The 19,549-nt window shown below is 41.4% G+C and overlaps 1 protein-coding gene across 4 annotated transcripts in view; it reads right to left on the reverse strand.

Moving 5' to 3' along the window:
- Positions 1 to 5,787: 5,787 nt before the first annotated feature.
- St18 (ST18, C2H2C-type zinc finger) overlaps positions 5,788 to 19,549 on the reverse strand; it is a 123,274-nt gene continuing 109,512 nt past the window's right edge. For all 4 annotated transcript variants that reach the window (XM_026786744.1, XM_013351942.2, XM_026786742.1 and 1 more), the window contains 7 exons: positions 18,636 to 18,698; positions 18,448 to 18,528; positions 16,973 to 17,194; positions 13,696 to 13,784; positions 12,177 to 12,280; positions 10,325 to 10,468; positions 5,788 to 8,138 (listed from right to left, as the gene is read on the reverse strand). In XM_026786744.1, coding sequence (XP_026642545.1) covers positions 7,998 to 8,138; positions 10,325 to 10,468; positions 12,177 to 12,280; positions 13,696 to 13,784; positions 16,973 to 17,194; positions 18,448 to 18,528; positions 18,636 to 18,698 — 844 coding nt within the window. In that variant the 3' untranslated portion in view covers positions 5,788 to 7,997. The remainder of the gene's footprint in view (positions 8,139 to 10,324; positions 10,469 to 12,176; positions 12,281 to 13,695; positions 13,785 to 16,972; positions 17,195 to 18,447; positions 18,529 to 18,635; positions 18,699 to 19,549) is intronic.

Here is a 19,549-nt window from a genome sequence, read left to right on the forward strand (position 1 = left end):
TTGGAAAACAAACGTGAACTACCATTTTTTTTCAATTTCAGTAGGTTTGCTAAGCTTTGAATTCAGTATTTTATATAGTTAAAATCTAAAAACAATTCTAAGTCTTATATCGATCCTTTACGTCAGAATTTGTTTATCTAGATGGGCAATTATAAGAGAAATGAGGAAAGAAGTGTGTGTGTGTGTGACAGAGAAAGAGAGAGAGAGAGAGAGAGAGAGAGAACTAGGGATCTAGTGACACTTGGGCAGGTGTTCACTGCATTTGTGGCTATCACAATGTGATTACCACTTTGTTTTTGTCTCTGAAAAGAAACAATTATCATCGCTCTCAGGTATTTTCTGCTTTGTAATTTTTCCCCACAAAAAAGAAAGCAAGCAAACAAGCAAGCATGCGATTTCCAGGCTGTGGCAGGGTAAAAAGCAAAACATTTTCCATTTTCTTTCCTTTGCTCTTTCCTGCCTCCCAGCCTTCCCCTCCCTTCCTTCCAACCTGTGTATTTCCTTATTTACCTATTTTCTTCATTTCCCATTTTGAACAGTTTCCTGCAGAAGGAATGTGCCAGAACCCTGCTGGCAGAACAGAGAGTGACGTGTGTAGAGAGACCCCGCCTTTTGGGGCGGGACAGCCTCGGGCGAATGTTTTTACTAATGAATTGGGACGCGAGACTGGAGCCCTTCCTGTTTCCGGTTTGCGATGGATCGCTGAACTCCGGGTGTGTGAGTGTGCTTTTATATTAAAATTGTCTTCTTGTACCCACTGGCCTGGATTAATTAAATTCGCCTTCAGACGTGCGTTCTTCTAGAAGCCACACGGAATGCTGGAAACCCTGGTCCTCTAAGAGCGTTACTGGAGGCATCTCCCTAAAGCGTCACATACATTTTAGAATATCTGTCTCATAGCTCCAAAGTTTTCACATAAAACCGAAGAAGGCAGGATTGACTAAAGAAAAATGACTTCCTTATATAATGCCAATACATGCTGAACTGTAAAAGTCTGCTAAAGCCACAGATCCTCAGGCAGAGCAGGGGCTCCTCCTGTTTACAGTCAGAACAGTTCATAGCTAGTGAGCACTGGTGGAAAGTGCACTCCACAGTGAACAGCATTTCACAGCGGAAAGGGCACAGTGCAGAATATTTTTATAACTGGGGAATATTAGTGGGGAGTGTGCACATAGCTGGTAAACATCAATAGGAAGTACACTTTAATCTGCAAAGGGTTAATCCAAAACTGTCATGTACACACGAAATATCTAATGACAGAAAAAAAAACCCACAAAAGCAAAAATAAGTTAGGGTTAGGGTTACAATTTTATGATTTTTTTTTAGCACTCATATTTTAAAGCTTTTAGTCCCAGAGTCAGTTATGAAAAGAGAAAATTGGATGAAAAGCTTACAGATCTTCAAACAGATGCAATTTTTATTTAATATTTTCTCACACAATATATTTTGATCATATTTCTCCTCCTGCATCTCCTTCCAGATCCTCCCCATCTCCTACCCATCAAACTTCATATTATTCTCCTTCTTCTTCTCCAAAAATAAAACAAAACATAACAATCAATCAAGCAAAAACCTAATAGACAAAAAAATTACCAATAAAAAAAAGAATGAAATAACAACAACAAAACCAAGGAATCCATTTGTGTTAGCCAGCTGCTCCAGAGCCTGGGCCTGACCCGGACCCAGTGTCTCTCTAGTAGAGATGCTGATTTTCCTTTTCTCTCCAGGCCACCATTGCAAACAGTTTCTAGGTTAGGGATAGGGCTTTTGTCCACCTTCCTCTCTCTGTGCTGGGTTTTTGTCTGGTTTGAAACTGTACCAATCTTGTGAATGCTGCCAAGGTCTCTGTAAGTACATATGTCTATCAGTCCTGTTGAAGACTGTACATTTTTATGATACACTTTTATAAGAAAAGTGTTCAGAATACTGTGCTCCAAGCATGACGGCAAAGCCTCTTCCAAAAACTACCCCACGATGTGCTGAGTAAATGATCATGTCTTACTTCGTGAACGAAGGCAGGTTAGGAAGCAAGGGTGGTCAGCTGGTGGCGGCAGTGATGACCCACAGGGCAGGTTTTCATATTCACTTCAGAGTTGAGTGGAATACTGACCGTGGTACTTATCCCTGGGGCATCAGCAGGCTCTTTATTCCTCCTAATCCCAGTTTCTTAGAGCATGATAATAATTCCATTTACAATTATATGTGGCTTTGAAGCCCAGGACAGTGAACTCAGGAGCACGCTTAATACCAGCTGGTACATGTAATGGTCCATTTTGACTGTCCATCCAACTGGGCTAATAAGCACGTAGATTAGTGTGCCAATAAGAGCAGTTCTAGAGACAGCAAGATCATGCGGGTCCTGCCCTAACAAATGCATTAATCTTCCATGGATTGTCATGGTAATGTCATTACTGAGAAGTGGTAAAGGGTAGGAGGAAGGCCTAATTGGGACAAGGATGTCACTGGGGTTTATCCCTACAGCTACATCTCTTCCTGTATATCCCTTATTTATTTCTTTATATCTCTTTTTGTATTTTCCTTTTCTCTCCCAGGCACCTTGGTAAGGACTACTCTGTTTGTCTGTCTACTCACTGCCCTGCGCCAACTCCTCTGAAATCCAAAGTATATATAACAGATTTTTAACACTTCCTCACCCTTGCATGCACCATAATAAGTTTCTCTGCTGATGCAGTACGCCAGATCAAGTCAAATTAAAAAAAATAATATAACAGCAGGTATATTTAGGGCAAAGCAACTCATGGGTGGGTTGACTGGCCTCAGAGATCAAGGCCAGAGAAGTCGTGTGCCTGGATTACGGCGGAAAGATTTTCTAGATTGTAGGTGAGGGGTGATGACATGCTCCCACAAGCTGGTTTTTGTGCCCAAGTATGGTTAAAAGCTAAGCGCTTAGGTGGGGACTTGGGCACCTGGCAGTGTCAAGGGAGGAAGTTGCAATAGCTGCCAAGAATGTGCAACTGGATTTTTGCAGCACATTATTTTCTTTGGAGACTCTCTGAGCAGGCGGGGTTAGAGAGAGTGATATATATGGAGGGAGGGATGGAGGGGTGGAGGGGGGGGACTGGGGCTTCCCAGACCATGCAGGGGCCAGCTGGAGGCTCCACCAGAACCGCATACATCCTCAGAGAAGTTCGCTTTGTATTAGGGTCACAGTGGTGAAAAGCGAATGACATAAATGACAGCTTGGGCTCAGCTCAGGCAGAACTCTGACTAAGCAGAAGGATTGCTGTCAGGTGAATAGAAGCCTAAACTCAGCATTGGTAGAAACCTTGTGAAGCCAGGTCTTATTTGTCAAGAAAGTAATGGCTTCCCTTATGCATAGGCAAGATTCTCAGCCCGTTCGAGCTTCCCATGCTATCCTCCAGGATCTTTCCTGTTGCTCTAACTCACAGGCTGTCTGAGCTCATCTACTCCTCCTCCCACCCTTTCCTACTCCCACAAGCTGCTTAGATTCTCCCTGGTGCCAGTTGCACAATCCCCACAACCCCAGGCTGGCAGTCTGAATCCCCACATAAACTGTCTCTCTACTCACGGAGTGAGTGGTCTAGTTCTTGGCTCTTGCATCCTCATTTATATCCTGCAGATAAAACAATATCCAGCAGGAGCCTGCAAAGATCCTGGAGGTCAAGGCCATGATGGTCGGAAGTGTACACTAGGCCTCCTTATTTCTGGAAGTGCAGGCCAGTGTCTATGGAAAAAAACCAGGGATTTTGGTGGGTTTCCTTAAAACACTGTGGAGAAGCCAGGCTGTGGTGGCACGTGTCTTTAATCCCAGCACTCATGAGGCAGACACAGGTGGATCTCTATGAGTTTGAGGTCAGCCTAGTCTACAAGGGCTTGTTACAGCACAGGCTCTAGAAGCTACAGAGAAATCCTTTCTCTGAAATCAGAAAACAAACAAACAAATAAACAAAAACAAAAACACACTAGGAGGAAGCTTTATTAGCTTTTCAAGTAAATGAAAGGCTGACTCTGGGATGCAGTTTTCCCTAGTTTTATAGTCTTGGGCAAGTCAGTAACTTATTCAAGAACCAGCCATCTCATTGTTTTCATTGGATATGGTGATCTGGCTCCACAAACTTGAGAATTTTCTGTGTACACAAAGCACCCTTGACTGTGAATGACAGTAGGGACAGCTATTAGCAAGTTCAATCTGTCGTCCACTGGAGAGCTAACGGAAACAGAAGGCACTTCTTGCAGATCACAATGAAGTGGGTGCAGTGTGTGAAAAGACACACAGAAAACATTAGCAGTGAAATCCGTATGTGCTGGAACAAGTTAAGTTCTAAAACCATCCATCCCTTTCTCTTCACAAAGGATTTGGGATACAGTTCTAACAACCCCAGGATTTATCTATTGGAATGGTGATAGGCAATGTCTTTATTTGATTTTACATCTTACTGCACCCAAAATATACTGAACATAGCTGTGCTGCTGTGGTGCCAGAAATATTTGTGTTGCTAAACAAATTATCTCCAGTGGAAATCTGAATCCATTATCCTCTGTTTCTTCGGTCTCCAGGGGAAAACTGAGGGATGGAAGAGGAGGGAGGCTTCATGCCTGTGATCTATGCACATTATAGCTGAAGCACACCATGCCTTGAAATTCAGCCTTTCTTTGCATAGCTAAAGCTGCTCCTGGGAATTAGAATCACAAAGCCAGGAGCTTTACACTGGGAATTCCTGTCCCTCTTTCCTGGACTTTTTGCCTTCAGGCACCTGGATTCTTGCACGGCCTCTGCTTCTGGTGAATGTCTCCCTCTAAGGTCTGTAGGTGTGGTTCCTCTGCTTGCCCTGTCTCTCTTTACCAAGCTGTCTCAACTCATCTGGGACACTTACATGTTATAAAACCTATAATTTGTCCCATTGCTCTCACTGACCCGCACTGAAGACCTCAGGAAATGGGACTCTTTTCAGCGGGTTCTCATCAGAAATCAGTGGTAAGAAAGGACGGATTTTGCACATTATTCCTTCCTACGTTTCAGTAGGATTAAGACATAAAATGATCTGACAAATTCATGTCGTGAACTGTAGATACCACTTTCTGATAGGCAGTCCCAACCAGCGTAGGATGTCAGAGATCCTCAATGGTGAAACTAAGATTCGGAGTGAGCTGCTCTGCATCCCATTAGCTGCTTTCCCGGAACACATCATGGGAGCAGCTCCAGTGACTAGAAGTATGGGGTGCCCTGGTAAAGCAAACCCAAGTTGAACCCAGCTCCTCTGGGATCCAGACTTCCCTTCAGGCAGTTGGACTTCACTGTGTGAATTTTACATTACCTGTGAGGGAGAGCCGGTTCTAAGAGACCTGGATGGAAGTCTGCCCAAAACCTCAAAAACAGAGAGTATTGATGACTTGGATAGGAACACTTGGATAGGTACTCTAGAATTATCCACATGGTTTTCAACCTAGCGTAATTCAAGCTATATTCACAACCTCCAGCAGTTCGTTATCAGGCAAGGACTCCTTGGGTCTTGCTCCTTAGACATGGATGAAGTTCCTTCTAGTTCCAGCAGAGGGGCCTTGTGTCACGGTCACACCTCATCCTGGAGATACGTGCCGCACCAAGGTGCTAACCAATAGTCAAGCAGCCAAAAATCCTCTCCACTTGAGGGCAAAATGTTAAGCCAGAATTGCTCTGGTTGAAGAAGGCTTTTGACAATATCAGGAGCTGTAGGTTTTAAGGACAATGACATCTGTCCTCATAAACTAGCCCAAGAAATATCACAGCAAAATTCATTATCAATTTTATTTCTAACCATACACCAAATGTACAGCACTGAACACAATTTTGTTGCATTGATGTAAGAAATAGTAATTGTTTGGAGAAACAGTATACAAACAAACTACTTCAAATAAAAACGCATACATCATTGCCCATTTTGTTTACAAAAGATCCAATTTACAGTATCAGTCATTAACACAGTTGAAATGGAAACAACTCAGTGCATGTTACAAAACGCAAGTACCAAGGCGGCAAATAAATACAGACACCCTTCATAAAACTATGTGAACACAAATAAATTAACTGAGACCATGTAAATTATAGTAATAAATACATAGGTTTGCAAGAGATCTCTTTAAATAAAATATATAACAAACATGTTAAAATATTTAGCAAAGTAAACTTCTGCCTTTGTAATAAGTGAGCCCATTTGTGTGCTTCTTTGAAGTACTGTGTAGCAAAATGCTCAGAGACATACTTCAATAGGAAACTTTGTGTCCCGTTTTCAGTAGACACCACTCATGGCGGCTGCTTCTTTTGAACTGAGTTTTAAATAAACACCTTTCCCTACCTAAGGACAGACATCTCATTTTCACTAAACTAAGATTCAAGAGTTCAAATGAACCCCAAGCCAAAGATAAGCCCCACCTGATGCATAACAGGAACCACAGATCCGTGAGAGCGGAGCGAGCGACTGGACCACTTTTCATGTATCAGAGCAGGTAACAGTAACAGTGAATTCAAGCCTGTGAATGCCATCGCACTAAATCTAAGTATTCATGAGGCTAAAAAAAATAAACGCTTTTATTATAGCACAGAAAATTAAGCTCACACTAAAGTTCATGTGTGCATTTACACAGAGGCACATCTGCACATGAAATGTGTGTGCACACCAAAAAGGCAGTTTAGCTGGTTGTCTATACCTTTTCATTAAAAAAAATAAATATAAAAAAACTTTTGAAAGAATGCTTAAACTACTTTACAGTCCCTGAAATAGACATTGCCTTTTCTACAGCAATTACTAAACTCTGATCCAGTTGAGATTGTAGACTCAATTTCATGTGTGGATAAGTGTTTGTGACTGTGTGTGTATGCGTGTGTGTGTGTGTGTGTGTGTGTGTGTGTGTGTGTGTAGTTCAAGGATTATATCAAATTGAAAGTTGTCTTATTATGGGCAGTGCAGACCAATGTTGCCAATATTCAGATTGGAATAACACCTTTTCCTGTCTTATTATGTTTTCCACTCTTTTCCAGTCAACCTAGTAAGATACATGCTATTTCAGGGGATATGTTATCTACAAAATTTCCATTTGTATGTGTCTGTATTTGCTAAGTAAAATTCTATACCAATATTGTCACTTGTAATATTGTACTAACATATAGCAGGAGAAGCTTGACTGGTCACATCAAAGCTTATTTCTCATCTTGGGGAAGGGTTGCCAACTAGCCAATGTGACTGACTTGAAAAAAAAAAGACATATCTGATTCACTTAAAATCTATGCTTTGAACAGCTCAAATAAATAATTCATATTAATTAAATCCGGGCAGCCACGTGGAATGCTCTGCTGACTATTTTATTTAATTATTGCTATCAAGTTTTGAGCATGCTGTTTGCCAGCATCCTGTGCTTTTATGAACATGGATTTCCCACTAGTGGGCGCCATTTATCTTCATATTCCTTTGCAGCTCATATTATCAAAAACCAATATAGGGGGGAAAAGAAGTGCACAGTAGAAACCAAAATTGACCATAGTGCAATCATGACACCGGGATTTCCTTCACATCTTCCTTTTTTGTTGTTGTTTTTTTTCTCATTTAAACTCAGAAAGATGTGTGATTTGAGAACAGGATTTCTATTTAAATCCTATTAGAAGACAAATTAATAAACACACCTGTAAAAATATGGTAGACTCCAAAATGCAGTTAAAAGATAAAAAACTCTTTGATTAGTAATAAATAAAATATAAAATGTAACATTTATTTTACATATACTTTACAAAATAAAGAGTGCAATGAAGAAATAAAAGAAAAAGATATGAAAATAAATGAGATCTAATAATTCACTGCATTGCTTTTAATCCAAAGAGTTTATCATAGTTTTTCTTTCCTTTTTATGTCAGCCAGGGAAAAATTAGTGCAATGTTGCAATTATAAACGCAGGGGGCGGCCTCCAGGCTCCAGGGGTGCAAGGTCCCCTATGGATCTGCTAGAGTTCCCTGCTGTGGTGACCTCTGTTTCCTGTGAGCTGCCCTCCTACACATGGATGCCCTTCACCGCCTGCTTGATGCTTTCCAGTAGAGCTTTGCATTCCGGAGAGTAGTCTCGTTCCAGATTGCTGTACATGTCTGTGAGAGTATTTACATACGCTTCAAAATTCTGCTCATTGATTGGCCCCTGAAGGAGACAAAGCACAGAGAACCAATCACAGAGGGTCAGCTGTCCCCAGGAAGATCAGGAGACAGGGAAGAATGTTGCCAACTTATATAATGAGGAAGAGAAGGGTTTACTGTGGCAGTTTGGGATAGGAATCTAAATGTTAGTGTTCGTAGGGTTTATCTGTTCACTCTTCATTCATGGCTTTAATGAAACTTGATTGAATGGCATTGAGGATCAATCTGGACCTGAGGTAGAGGTCTTCAAACAACATGCTTTCTCTGGGAGGAGTCTTGGCCTCAACTGCACTTGCTCAGTACAAAAATGACATCTGTGGAAGGTGTGTACAGGGCTTGTGCCAAGTGGTTCTTTAACAGTTTTAGGTTGGAATGGCAGGGATTAAGCCAGTTGCTCACCAACAGTTGTGATAAAGATTTGCTAATACAACAACTCTGGTCATTTGCCCTCTCTATTCTTTAGGGAGAAGATCTGTGTTAGAAGGTCCAGATTGACTCATTTTTACCCTGGGTGGTATTTTGGCATATCCTTTGCCCTATATAATGGTTTTATTTTTCTATTTATTTGTTTTTATTTTGTGAGACAGGGTCTTATTTTGTTATCTTGGCTGGCATAGAACTCTCTATGTAGACCAGGCTGACCTTAAACGTCCCAAAGACCTACCTGCTTCTGCCTCTCAAGTTCTAGGATTAAAGGGGAGTGCCACCATGCTGACACACACACACACACACACACACACACACACACACACACACACTCAAAAACAATGTATACGGATGCTTTGCATGTATATTTGTGCACTACATATATACTTTATGCATGTGGCAGCCAGATGAGGGTTTCTCATACCCTGGAACTGGAGTTCCAGACATTTCTGAACCACTAGTTCAGAGTTCGGAATTGAACCTGTGTCCTCTGGACGATCATCCAGTGTTCTTAACTGCTGAGCTCTCACTCTGGACCCATAATATGTTTTAAAGTAGGTGCATATTACCTGTGTGTAAACCACATGCATAAGAGGCAGGGCATACAGGACAAAAGGGAAAACTCTCCAGCCATATGCAGTCACTCCATGTCCCCACATTTGTGAAAACCCTTGGTAAGTGCCATGTTACATTACAAGGTCCTTGGAAGGAAGGACTTAAACATGAGTGAACATCTCAAGTGTACAGACAATGACTATGATCGCTACTGTTTAGAAGATCTGAAGATGAGCTGGCATGCCCAGCAGAGCTGTGATCTGGACTATGTGCACTGTCTCGTTGTGGCTGTTCCGTTTTGGTGTCTACATTTGCTGGGCACGTGTTTTCTACAGAATCATGGACTGGGGCAATGATTCTGGTGGTCACATCAGGAAGCTCATTGTCACACGTCCTCCTGGCTCATGCCAACTTTGAGTTATGACCCAAGAATGGAATAATCTCATTGACAGAATCCACATCAGGAAGCTCATTGTCACACACCCTCCTGGCTCATGCCAACTTTGAGTTGTGTCTCCTTGATAGAATCCAAAGTTAAAGAACTGGTGTTTTCTGGGGTTTTTTTTTTTTGAATTGAGCAATTTAGTATTTTGTACAAAACCCAAATATTTTGATTTCATTGCTGCTGCTTTAAGTCCTCTTACATGTAAGCCATCAGTTTTGATCTGAGAATATATATTCTGAGGAAATTAGCAACATATTGATCAACAGCCCCTCAACAATGCAGATCTAACTCCAAAGACTGGTTTATATTTATAAAAATGTAGAATACACTTTTTGTGAATTCTAAACAGTTGCATGCTTAGGCTTTTGAAATAAGGGTGCCTCAATCACACCCATACTTTCTATGCTCCATGAAGAGAGTTGAACATTATGGGGCGTTTATTAGGAATGAGACTGTTGTTTTTATAGTTTATGAGTTTGGTGGATGATGCTGAGGACTTCTATTCGGAAACATTTTCAGCGAGTAAGCGCTGGTCTCCGGCTTTCATCTAACTTTATAAGATATCTTCAAGCAAAACTTCATCTTTAAAGGACCCTGGCCTTTTTGAATGTCCTGGCCTTTGTTAATCTATGTGTATCTACATGGTCTTAGGTGACCACTGAGCGTGAGAATGCACCCAGGGTAGGTGACTGCTGATAGCTCAGCCACAGGGTAATGATGCTGAGGTAGATGAAGGGACAACAGAGAGCTGCTCTTGGTCTTACCATCTGTGGCAGCTGGATGTCAGCGAGGCTGGATATGAGAGCCTGGCTGAGCCCCGCCAGCTCCTTCAGCAGACTCTCATTGCTCTGCTCTATAAGCTTGTTCTCTTCCTCTATGGTCTTCAAGTTGCTCTCCATAGACGTTATCTAAAACAGAGGCAATGGCATGAGAAGCCATGGAAGGCCTCAAGGGGAAACTTGTGGTTGGGTATGAGTGCCAAGGGGTGTCTCCATCCCAAACTGTAGCACTGCCTACTGCTCTAAATTGTTGGATTCACATGTTCAGATTTGTACTTTCAACACAGATTTTCCCATGAATTACAGGTCTAACTTCTCTATATGGCAGGAGGGTAGATATCTCAAAAGCAATATGCCCCAGAGTAAATCTGTTATTTTCCCCAATGCTGCTCCAACTGCATGCCTCTTTTTTTCCTCAGTGGTTAACAACCTGAATGTTGCCCAGACTCAGGTTCTTTCTTTCATATTTCAAACTTACTGAGCACTTCTTTTAAAACACACATAATAATACCACTATCCACCTGTGTTGTGGCCACCCGGACCCAGCCATTGGTGTGATGGTATCACTTCTCACGGATGACCTTGTGCCATCTTTGCTCCACATAGCCTCATCTTGGCCCTCCTCAATACCCTAACAGAATGGGTATTTTGAAGGTCATGTTAAAATGTACGTCATCTGACTGAATGACTCTTAATTCTCAAACCCTTTGGGGGCCTTTCAACACTTAAAATAAATGACAAGTAAATCACCAATATCGACTAGGCTACACTATGTGAACGCTTCTTGAACTTGCCCTACCCAGCTAGCTTACTCCAGACAAACTCCCCATCACTGTTCGTTAACTTCTTTATTTTTCAAGTCATTGATAACACATTTCCTTCTTGGAGCTTGGCCATCCTGTTTAATATCAACCCCCCTTCTTCCAGCAGCAGATTTTATATACACACCCACACACTTTACTGTTTTTCCCATTTGGACTGAGCTCTATGAAAAAGAGGCTTGTCTTCTTTGCTAGTGGTTTCTAGAGGAGGTTCATGGTTTCCAAAGGCAGCATCAAGCTCTTTCTGTGGACTTCTGTGGCATTCAGAAGACGGGATGAAGAAACTATTTGGGGTGGATTGGACTGCTTAGGTAAGGGCTGCTGAGAAATGAATGCAGCTTGCATCTTAAGGGCGGGAAAGGAGAAGAAATGGGAAAGGACATTGTGCCCTCTGCGTTGTCTTGTTTCTCCACCTCTAACGTGTTGCAATGCAGTTATTTTTGTTTTTCACATGCTGTGGATTGAATCCACAGTCTTTCACGTGGGTAGGCAAACGATCCACTACCAAACTGAGTCCTTAATAACGGAATTTGTGTTAGTGTCTTAAAAATCCTAGGCCAAATTTTTAATTCCCAGTATTCTAGGTTTAGACACTCTTGGAGTTTTCTTTGTTTTGTATTTATAAAGTACCTATGCAAGAATCTGTTTTTAGCATACCCAGCAAATATTCTTGAAGAATTACATTTAAAGAGTGTGTCGTATGCACATTTTTAATAAAACGAAGGACCTTCAACCTATGTAACACAATTCTCTACAAAGCAACACATGCTCTCCAAAAGTATGTATGGTCATCTGCTTTATTTGCACACAAAGTAGGTCTTCCCAGCCAGCTAAGTAAAGGCAGCAGTAACTCCTTCCACTCCTGCCCAGTCAGGAGACACAGGCACAAACCACTCATGAGAAACACATTTCTCTAGGGTATCAGCATAGCTTAGATGCAGGATTCAGTAAGCTCAATGTTTTGTATCCACTAGAGAGTATGATTAGTTTAGAAATAACTAATAATGTTTTTGAACCTGGGTCTGAAGTTTCATCATATCTGCTTCAATTTTAAGGTTGGATTCATTCAGTTCCTTTATTTCTTCATCCAAATGCCTAATTTCTTCATCACCATCAATACCTGTGAAGAGTTTACAGTTCATACTGAATACAGGAGACAAGGCCCGGCGACAGGTTACTTTATGTTTAAATATGAGACTTTATTTTAGTGCTTTTACCCAAACTATATCTATGCAAGAGCCTTAAAGAAAGGAAACAGTTTGGGAGTCGAATGCTTTCTAAGAAAATGAGGTACAAAAGCACCAGCTTTTTGGTGGTTCCACTGTGTTTCAGAAGACCCGGTGAGCCCTCATTTACAGTCCCTACAGGCATGCACCATTGTCGTCTTTTCATATATGAAATTGCCAGGCTTCTAAAATTAAAACAACTTGACAGAAATGGAATGAACTAACAGTGTTCAAATCCGTGCAAACTCTTATATAGCTGCTGCAAGAATAGTGCGGTCCCAGGGCATGCCCAGCAATTACATATCTGCTTGTTGAGGGGACCCCGAAGAGGCACACCTCGAAGCAGAGCTGGGCTACCAGCACATGGTAGCAGATGTCTCTGTGTGCACTTGGGAAGGAGCACATGTGGTTCAGAAGGAAGAGTACAGCCTTGACTGTTGTTCTTGCCTATGAACACTCTCTGAACTTTAGGTTTGAATTCCTATAAAAATATACAAAATATGTATGGGTGAGCATGAACGCAATAAAATGTAGACTGTGGGACAGGGGCCAGGTGTTAGTTTCCATGATTATATTGTAGAGTGATTGTGAATCCATTTACTATTTGGAAGTCTGGGAAAGTGGTTAAGAATGCCACAGTCTTGACTGAAGTTAATATCAACAATCTGGAGAAACGGGTCTACACTACTGCTGACAACAGAGAGGAGTATGCCAGGATGAAGAAAGACAGATTCAGAGGAGATGCCAGAAGACAGGCAGCAGGGCACGTAGAAAACGAGGTACCAAGACACAAGTCATGTGGCAGAGGGTAGATAAAAAGTATAGGTTAATTTAAATGTAAAAGTTAAATAGTAACAAGCCTGAGCTATTGGCCGAGCATTTACAGTTAATAAGTCTCTGCGTAGGTTATTTGGGAACTGGTGGGAGGGAAAGAAAAGTATGCCTACAATTATGTTTCCTGAAATTTGGTAGGGAATATACACTGGAAACACATATGCATGCACACAGGTGTGCACATAAGCCCACAGGCATGCACATGCACACACATGTATGTGCATGCACACATTTCCTAGGAGAAAAACTAACACTGAAAACACTGAAGGATAAAATTATTGTGCCTCTCAATTTATCTGTGTGTCATTTCATGTCTTTCCTTGTAGGAAAGCCTTATTAAATAATAGAGAAGACAGAAGACAAGGAAAACGTTTCTGAGAGGTTACAGTTGCTGCTTAACCTTGAGGAAACCCCTTTGTTCTTGCACACAAAGTATGCTTGGGAAGCCTAGACCTTGGTGGAGATGGTGACTTACCCCCGGTTGCTTTGAGCTTGATGGTCATTAGTCCCTCAGACACCTTGACCTTTTTGATAGCTTGTGCATTGAGAGGGCATCCAGATAAACTGTGAGAAGAGAATTTATATCCATATGTGAAATGCATGTCATTTCTCATAAAATTAAATCTTTTTTACTACCAACTACTGATATGTTTGCCTTCTTAGTAGTTACATCACAATCTGTAGTTTTGTCATAGAAATTAACTAATAAATATATATTAAATAAAATCCGAGGGTTCTAAAGTATTGATAAGTGTTTGCATTTCCTTTTCTTGAATCAGAAAAACAGGTTGCCACTGCCGACACAGCTAGTCCCATTCACTTGGCAGAGCACTGGTCTTCTGCACTCATGAATGTGCATTCGATGGTACAGACTTCCTTTTCTGCAGCTACCAAACTGCCCACACAGGCCATGAACAAGGACTGTTATCACCCATCTGGAATCCATAAAGAACAAGGCAGAGTTTAGCTCTTTCTGCTTTCATACAAAGCACAGGCTGATCTTCAGGGTGACTCCACAATAGTCAACAAATCCCGCTCGCTAGAGAAAATTCAATCGGCTGATGGAAAGCTCTTATTTTGTTTCCCCTGTAACTGTTAAAACATTATTTTCATTTAAAATATTTCTCCCCTGAAATGGGAATAAAAGCATCTGCTGCAGGTGCAGCCGGGGCAAGGAGATCTGCTATCCAAGCTGGCGCTCATGACCCTGTTCATTGAATTGCTGCTCTCTTCAGAAGGCTTCCTTCCTTTAATGTCACTTGCTGTATTTAAATAGCACCAGTGTGATAATGATAACACTGAACAAAACCTGTTTTCCATCGTTTATGATCAGGTAATTTTCTTGTTCTAAGCAGTCATTAATTCTTTCAAGGTTTTGTTCTATCTTTGTAGAAACCAGTTTCAGAATTAAATAAAAACGAGAATAATCAACCATTTAAAGTATTTTTCCCCCACAGAAATGTGGTTTCAATTGATCTTTAAAACAATCATTTCAACCTGAAGTTCCTGATGCTATGCCAAGTGGAAGAAAAGTTTTCTGGAGTGGGGTCTTCAATAAATATGAAGTATCACAGGCTTTAAAGAATAAGGAACTTATTCTATATTAATATTCTATAAAGTGCAGGAACTAACATACAACTTTAAGGGTAATTTGTAATAGGCTACATTACGAAAAGGCTATGCAGTTTGTTAATCTTTGGTAAGTTATAAGTTATTTGTGCAGGAAAAGAAAATGAGAGGCAACCAATTTAAGCTCCAAACCGCTTTGGAGACTCTTTCTGATGATCATGGCCTATCTACGATTTATGGAGACTCACTCTTTCCCTGGAGAATGTGCATGAGTTTGTCGGGATTTTTTTTTTTGTCACATACCATGTTCTTAGAAAACTGTCGTGAAGGGGAGGAATACTTAGCAAGTGGTGGAATGTTAAAGGTGTCCATTGTAGACAGAATGGAGAGTAGCATCTCGTTCAGAACTTCCCATCTTCTCCCCCACAACTTTTCAACTTACAGTAAATTCCCAGGTAGACACAGTGTTACAAAAGTGCTAAAGAAGCACAGCCCTCACCACACAGCTTAGAACCACTGTGTATTATTATGAGAGAAAGGCTTCAGAAGGTGGAGGCAGAGGGGATGGATCTTTGGAGCTAACTAGCCCGTTAGTATAGACTACTTGTTGAAGTTCAAGGCCAGTGAGAGATCCCCTCTAAAACAAAAGATGAATGGTCTTGAGGAAAGACACGCAAGGTCTCTGGCCTGTGTGTGTGTGTGTGTGTGTGTGTGTAGACCACAGATCTATCTCAGGTGTCTTTCCTTGCACTGACAGCCGTACAAAGCACACCATTTGGAAAACACTTTCTCTATAGCAGGTTTCACCAACAACTTCAAAACAAGCAGTTTAGGGCGGTGGTGGCACACGCCTTTAATCCCAGTACTTGGGAGTCAGAGGCAGGTGGATCTCTGTGAGTTCAAGACCAGCCTGGTCTACAAGAGCTAGTTCCAGGACAGGAACCAAAACCATAGAGAAACCCTGTCTCGAAAAACCAAAAAAAAAAAACAAACAAACAACAACAACAACAACAACAACAAAACAAGCAGTTTATAAAGAGATAATTTTCTGGTGTCAATGTCACGGTTTTCCTCTGACTTCCACACAGAAAATGCAAGTTTTTCCATATGTCAGTTTTACTGGCACCATGAAAGCAATCAATTCCTGTCAGGATCCATTTCTGGTGTCATTGATCTATACCTTTAGAACTGAAAAAGTGTCAAAATTTCCAAACTTTGAGAGCCGGGCAATGGTGGCGCACGCCTTTAATCCCAGCACTCGGGAGGCAGAGGCAGGCGGATCTCTGTGAGTTCGAGACCAGCCTGGTCTACAGAGCTAGTTCTAGGACAGGTTCCAAAGCCACAGAGAAACCCTGTCTTGAAAAACCAAAAAAAAAAAAAAATTTCCGAACTTTGCTCAATTTGTATATTGAACACAAAAGAACCAAAGTTTCCCTAAAACTGCACAGTAATTAGCCTGCAAGACTAGAAGGGGTTGGAACACTCACTGACTGCAGAAATATATCAGGAACTTTCTAGCTTTTTTCCTTCAGGAGCAAAGTGAGCCAGAGAGCTGGACTGAGGGCATCCCTGTGCAACAGAGGCTTTTCCCTTGGGAGCCAGGGGCTCAGAGATGAAGGATATCACTGCAAAGCTCCAGTCCTTGCACGCCACCAGCACTCATATACGCTGCTTGCTTTCAGATTGCCGTGGGCAAATCACATCTCCCTGGAAGTAAAGCAATGCTACCCTGGCCTGAAATTGGGTGACGACGGGAAAGGCAGGGATGACAGAAACAAGTAAGTAAAAGTTCACAACTACATGACACAGTAGAGTGGATAGCACCACTTGGAATTGGAGTGATGCACGAAAAGACTAAGACACTTAAAAATACTAACACAATGTTTTAGACTATAAGAAACAAATGGAGTTTCTAGGGCCCTTGAAATCTGTATGGTGAATTTTCAGACACAGAGAAAATGCATCTCCATTCTTCAGACTAGTAGAAACTTGAAATCTGTATGGTGAATTTTCAGACACAGAGAAAATGCATCTCCATTCTTCAGACTAGTAAAAACTTATCAAGACTCTGTGTTCTGTACCTAAATGTTATAAATAATTGCATTTTGAGGGTTTTTACCTTCCCCTAAGTAACTCACATCACAAGCAATCACATCAACAAAAAGACACAAAACACGCATTACCTTCTGTGGGTGACGAAGACGTTATTGACATGCCCCAGCCCGTTGCAGCCTGGCAAAGGACAGTGGGGAAGTTCTTGCTTGTTCAGCTTCCAGGAGAGAGGGGACCCATTGAGGGGATTCTCCTTCTGTCTCTTCGCAGCCAGAGGGCAGCCAGAAGCTGTGCGATGTGACGTGTATTTACCCGATATGTGACCTTGACCATCACACCCTATTACAGGACACCTAGAGAAGCACAGTGGAGCCACTGTCAGCTTGGACAAAGGAACGGACACCTCCATACTCTACAGAAACAACCAACAGCAGATGTTTCAGAGGATACCATCATATGCCAGCTAATTTTATATCAACTTGACACACACTAGAGTCATTAGAGAGGAGGAAATCGCCTAAGAAAACGCCTCCATAAGATCAGGCTGCAGGGCATTTTCTTAATTAGTGATTGATATGGGAGTGCCCAGCTCATTGCAGGTGGGCTCATCCCTGGACTGGCAGTGCAGGAGACTGTAAGAAGGTAGGCTGAGCAAGCCAGAAAGCATCTCTATACCATGCTCTCTGCATTAGCTCCTGCCTCCATGTTCCTGCCCTTTCAAGTTCCTGTCCTGGCTTCCTTCAATAATGAACAGTGGTATGGAAGTATAAGTCAGCTGGATCTTGGTCTTGGCATTTCATCACAGCAATAGAAACTTTAAGACACACAACAGCATTGTGTATCTTAAGACACCAAGCAGCAAAACAGCATTGTGTTAGCAGTAACAGGGGGCAGGCTTCGATCTGAGAAATTTTCGTGAATCACCTCTTTGTTTACTGCCAACTCTTAGGGTAGAGAATATTGTCCCATTTTTCAGGCAGGGAAAAGTGAGATCTGTGTAAGAGCCTAGATGACTAGGCAGCAAGATATGGAGTTAAATTCATACCTACTGTTGGTTTTTCTTTTCTTTAATAAATTGAAAATAGATTTTAAATAAAATATGTTTTGATTGATTACGGTTTCTCCTCCCCCAACTCCTCTCAGATCCTCCCAACTATTCCACCACATAAATCCACACCCTTTCTTTCTCTCTGCCATTAGGATACAAACAAGCATCTAAAAATAAAATAAAAATAGATAAAATCAAAATTAACAAACCAGAATTGGATAAACAAATAAAAGAGACAAAGAAAAGGCTCAAGAAACACATATAGACATAGAGACACACACAGAAAACCCATAAAAGCCTAACTTCCACAGCGTCGCTTTCCTTTAAAAAAGACGGGCAAGGAAAAAAGCTCCCTCCCTTCTTCATTGCCAAAGAAGTGTAGAAATGAAGTTATGAAGGAGAAAACATTCTTGAACAACTTGACTCCTTAGCCAGATATCCTGGGTCTTAATGATTCATCTCCTTCAGGATTCGGTGGTAACTCAGAGGCATCTCGAAGCTCCTCCCAGTTAGTCTACAAGATATAGCCCAGCCCAGTTCTTTATCAGCTGTACTTACTTAAGTTCAGAGTCTTCCTTTTCTTCCTTGGTAGGGGTCATTTTGATGCCACCTTTCCTTGCACGAGGGCACCCAGACAAGCTAAAATGAATAACCAATAACCGTGCAAGGCACTGTGATTATGAATTTACAGTGGGGTATCATTGCCAGTACACTAGTTTGCATTTGACAAATGGGGTTGGTCTTACCTTCTATGGGAAGCATAGTTTCCAGTCACATGCCCAGAACCGTCACAACCTGGTGTCGGACACCTAGGAAACACAGGAACACAGTAAGCTGCCTGGGTAGGGGAGAGCCGGGCATCATGACTTGTGTCGGGACTCTTTCAGTTTAAGCAATTGTCTTTCAGGAAAAAACCCATGCTGAAAACAAAACTTAATAGAAAAACTGCTGAGTAATGTTTGATTGCTAATATATTATTATTTATTATACATTCATTTTTTTTGAGACACAGTATCAGTATGTAGTCTGGAACTCTATGTAGAACCAACTGGCCTTGAATTTACAGAAATTTGCCTGTCTCTGCTTCCTGAGTGCTGGGATTAAAGGCGTGCGCCACCACGACAGACACAGTTTCTTAAGTTCTATCTCAGTGAGCATTCATAGGATGTTTTTATACAAAGGAATGTTGTTCCTGAGCCACAAAGGATGGAGTAACATCGTAACTCAAATAAAATAGCAAACACCCAGTTAGAGTAACGGGCATTAAGAATTTAATCACCTAAATACAGATACATATTCTCTGCTGCTAGACACATGTTTCTTACCGTTTTCTAGCAACTTTAAAGTTATGTTTAATTAGGTATCTATGTGTGTCTTTTTATTGTGTGGGTTTGGACAGGTAAATGCAGTACTGCTACAGAGGCCAGAAAAGGGCTAGAGCCCGGGAACTGGAGTTCCATGTGTGGGTGACCTTCCTGACATAGGTACTGGGAAATAAAATTGAGTCCTCTGCAAGAGCAGTACGAACTCTTAATTGCTGAATCATCTCTGCAACCCTTTATTAACATTTTTGTTAAATATTGCTTTAGTAGCTTATATAGTTTATTATATATGTGATTACACACACACACACACACTATATATATATATATATATATAT

The sequence above is a fragment of the Microtus ochrogaster genome, linkage group LG5, assembly GCF_000317375.1.
Source record: "Microtus ochrogaster isolate Prairie Vole_2 linkage group LG5, MicOch1.0, whole genome shotgun sequence".
NCBI classification, from domain to species: Eukaryota; Metazoa; Chordata; class Mammalia; order Rodentia; family Cricetidae; genus Microtus; species Microtus ochrogaster.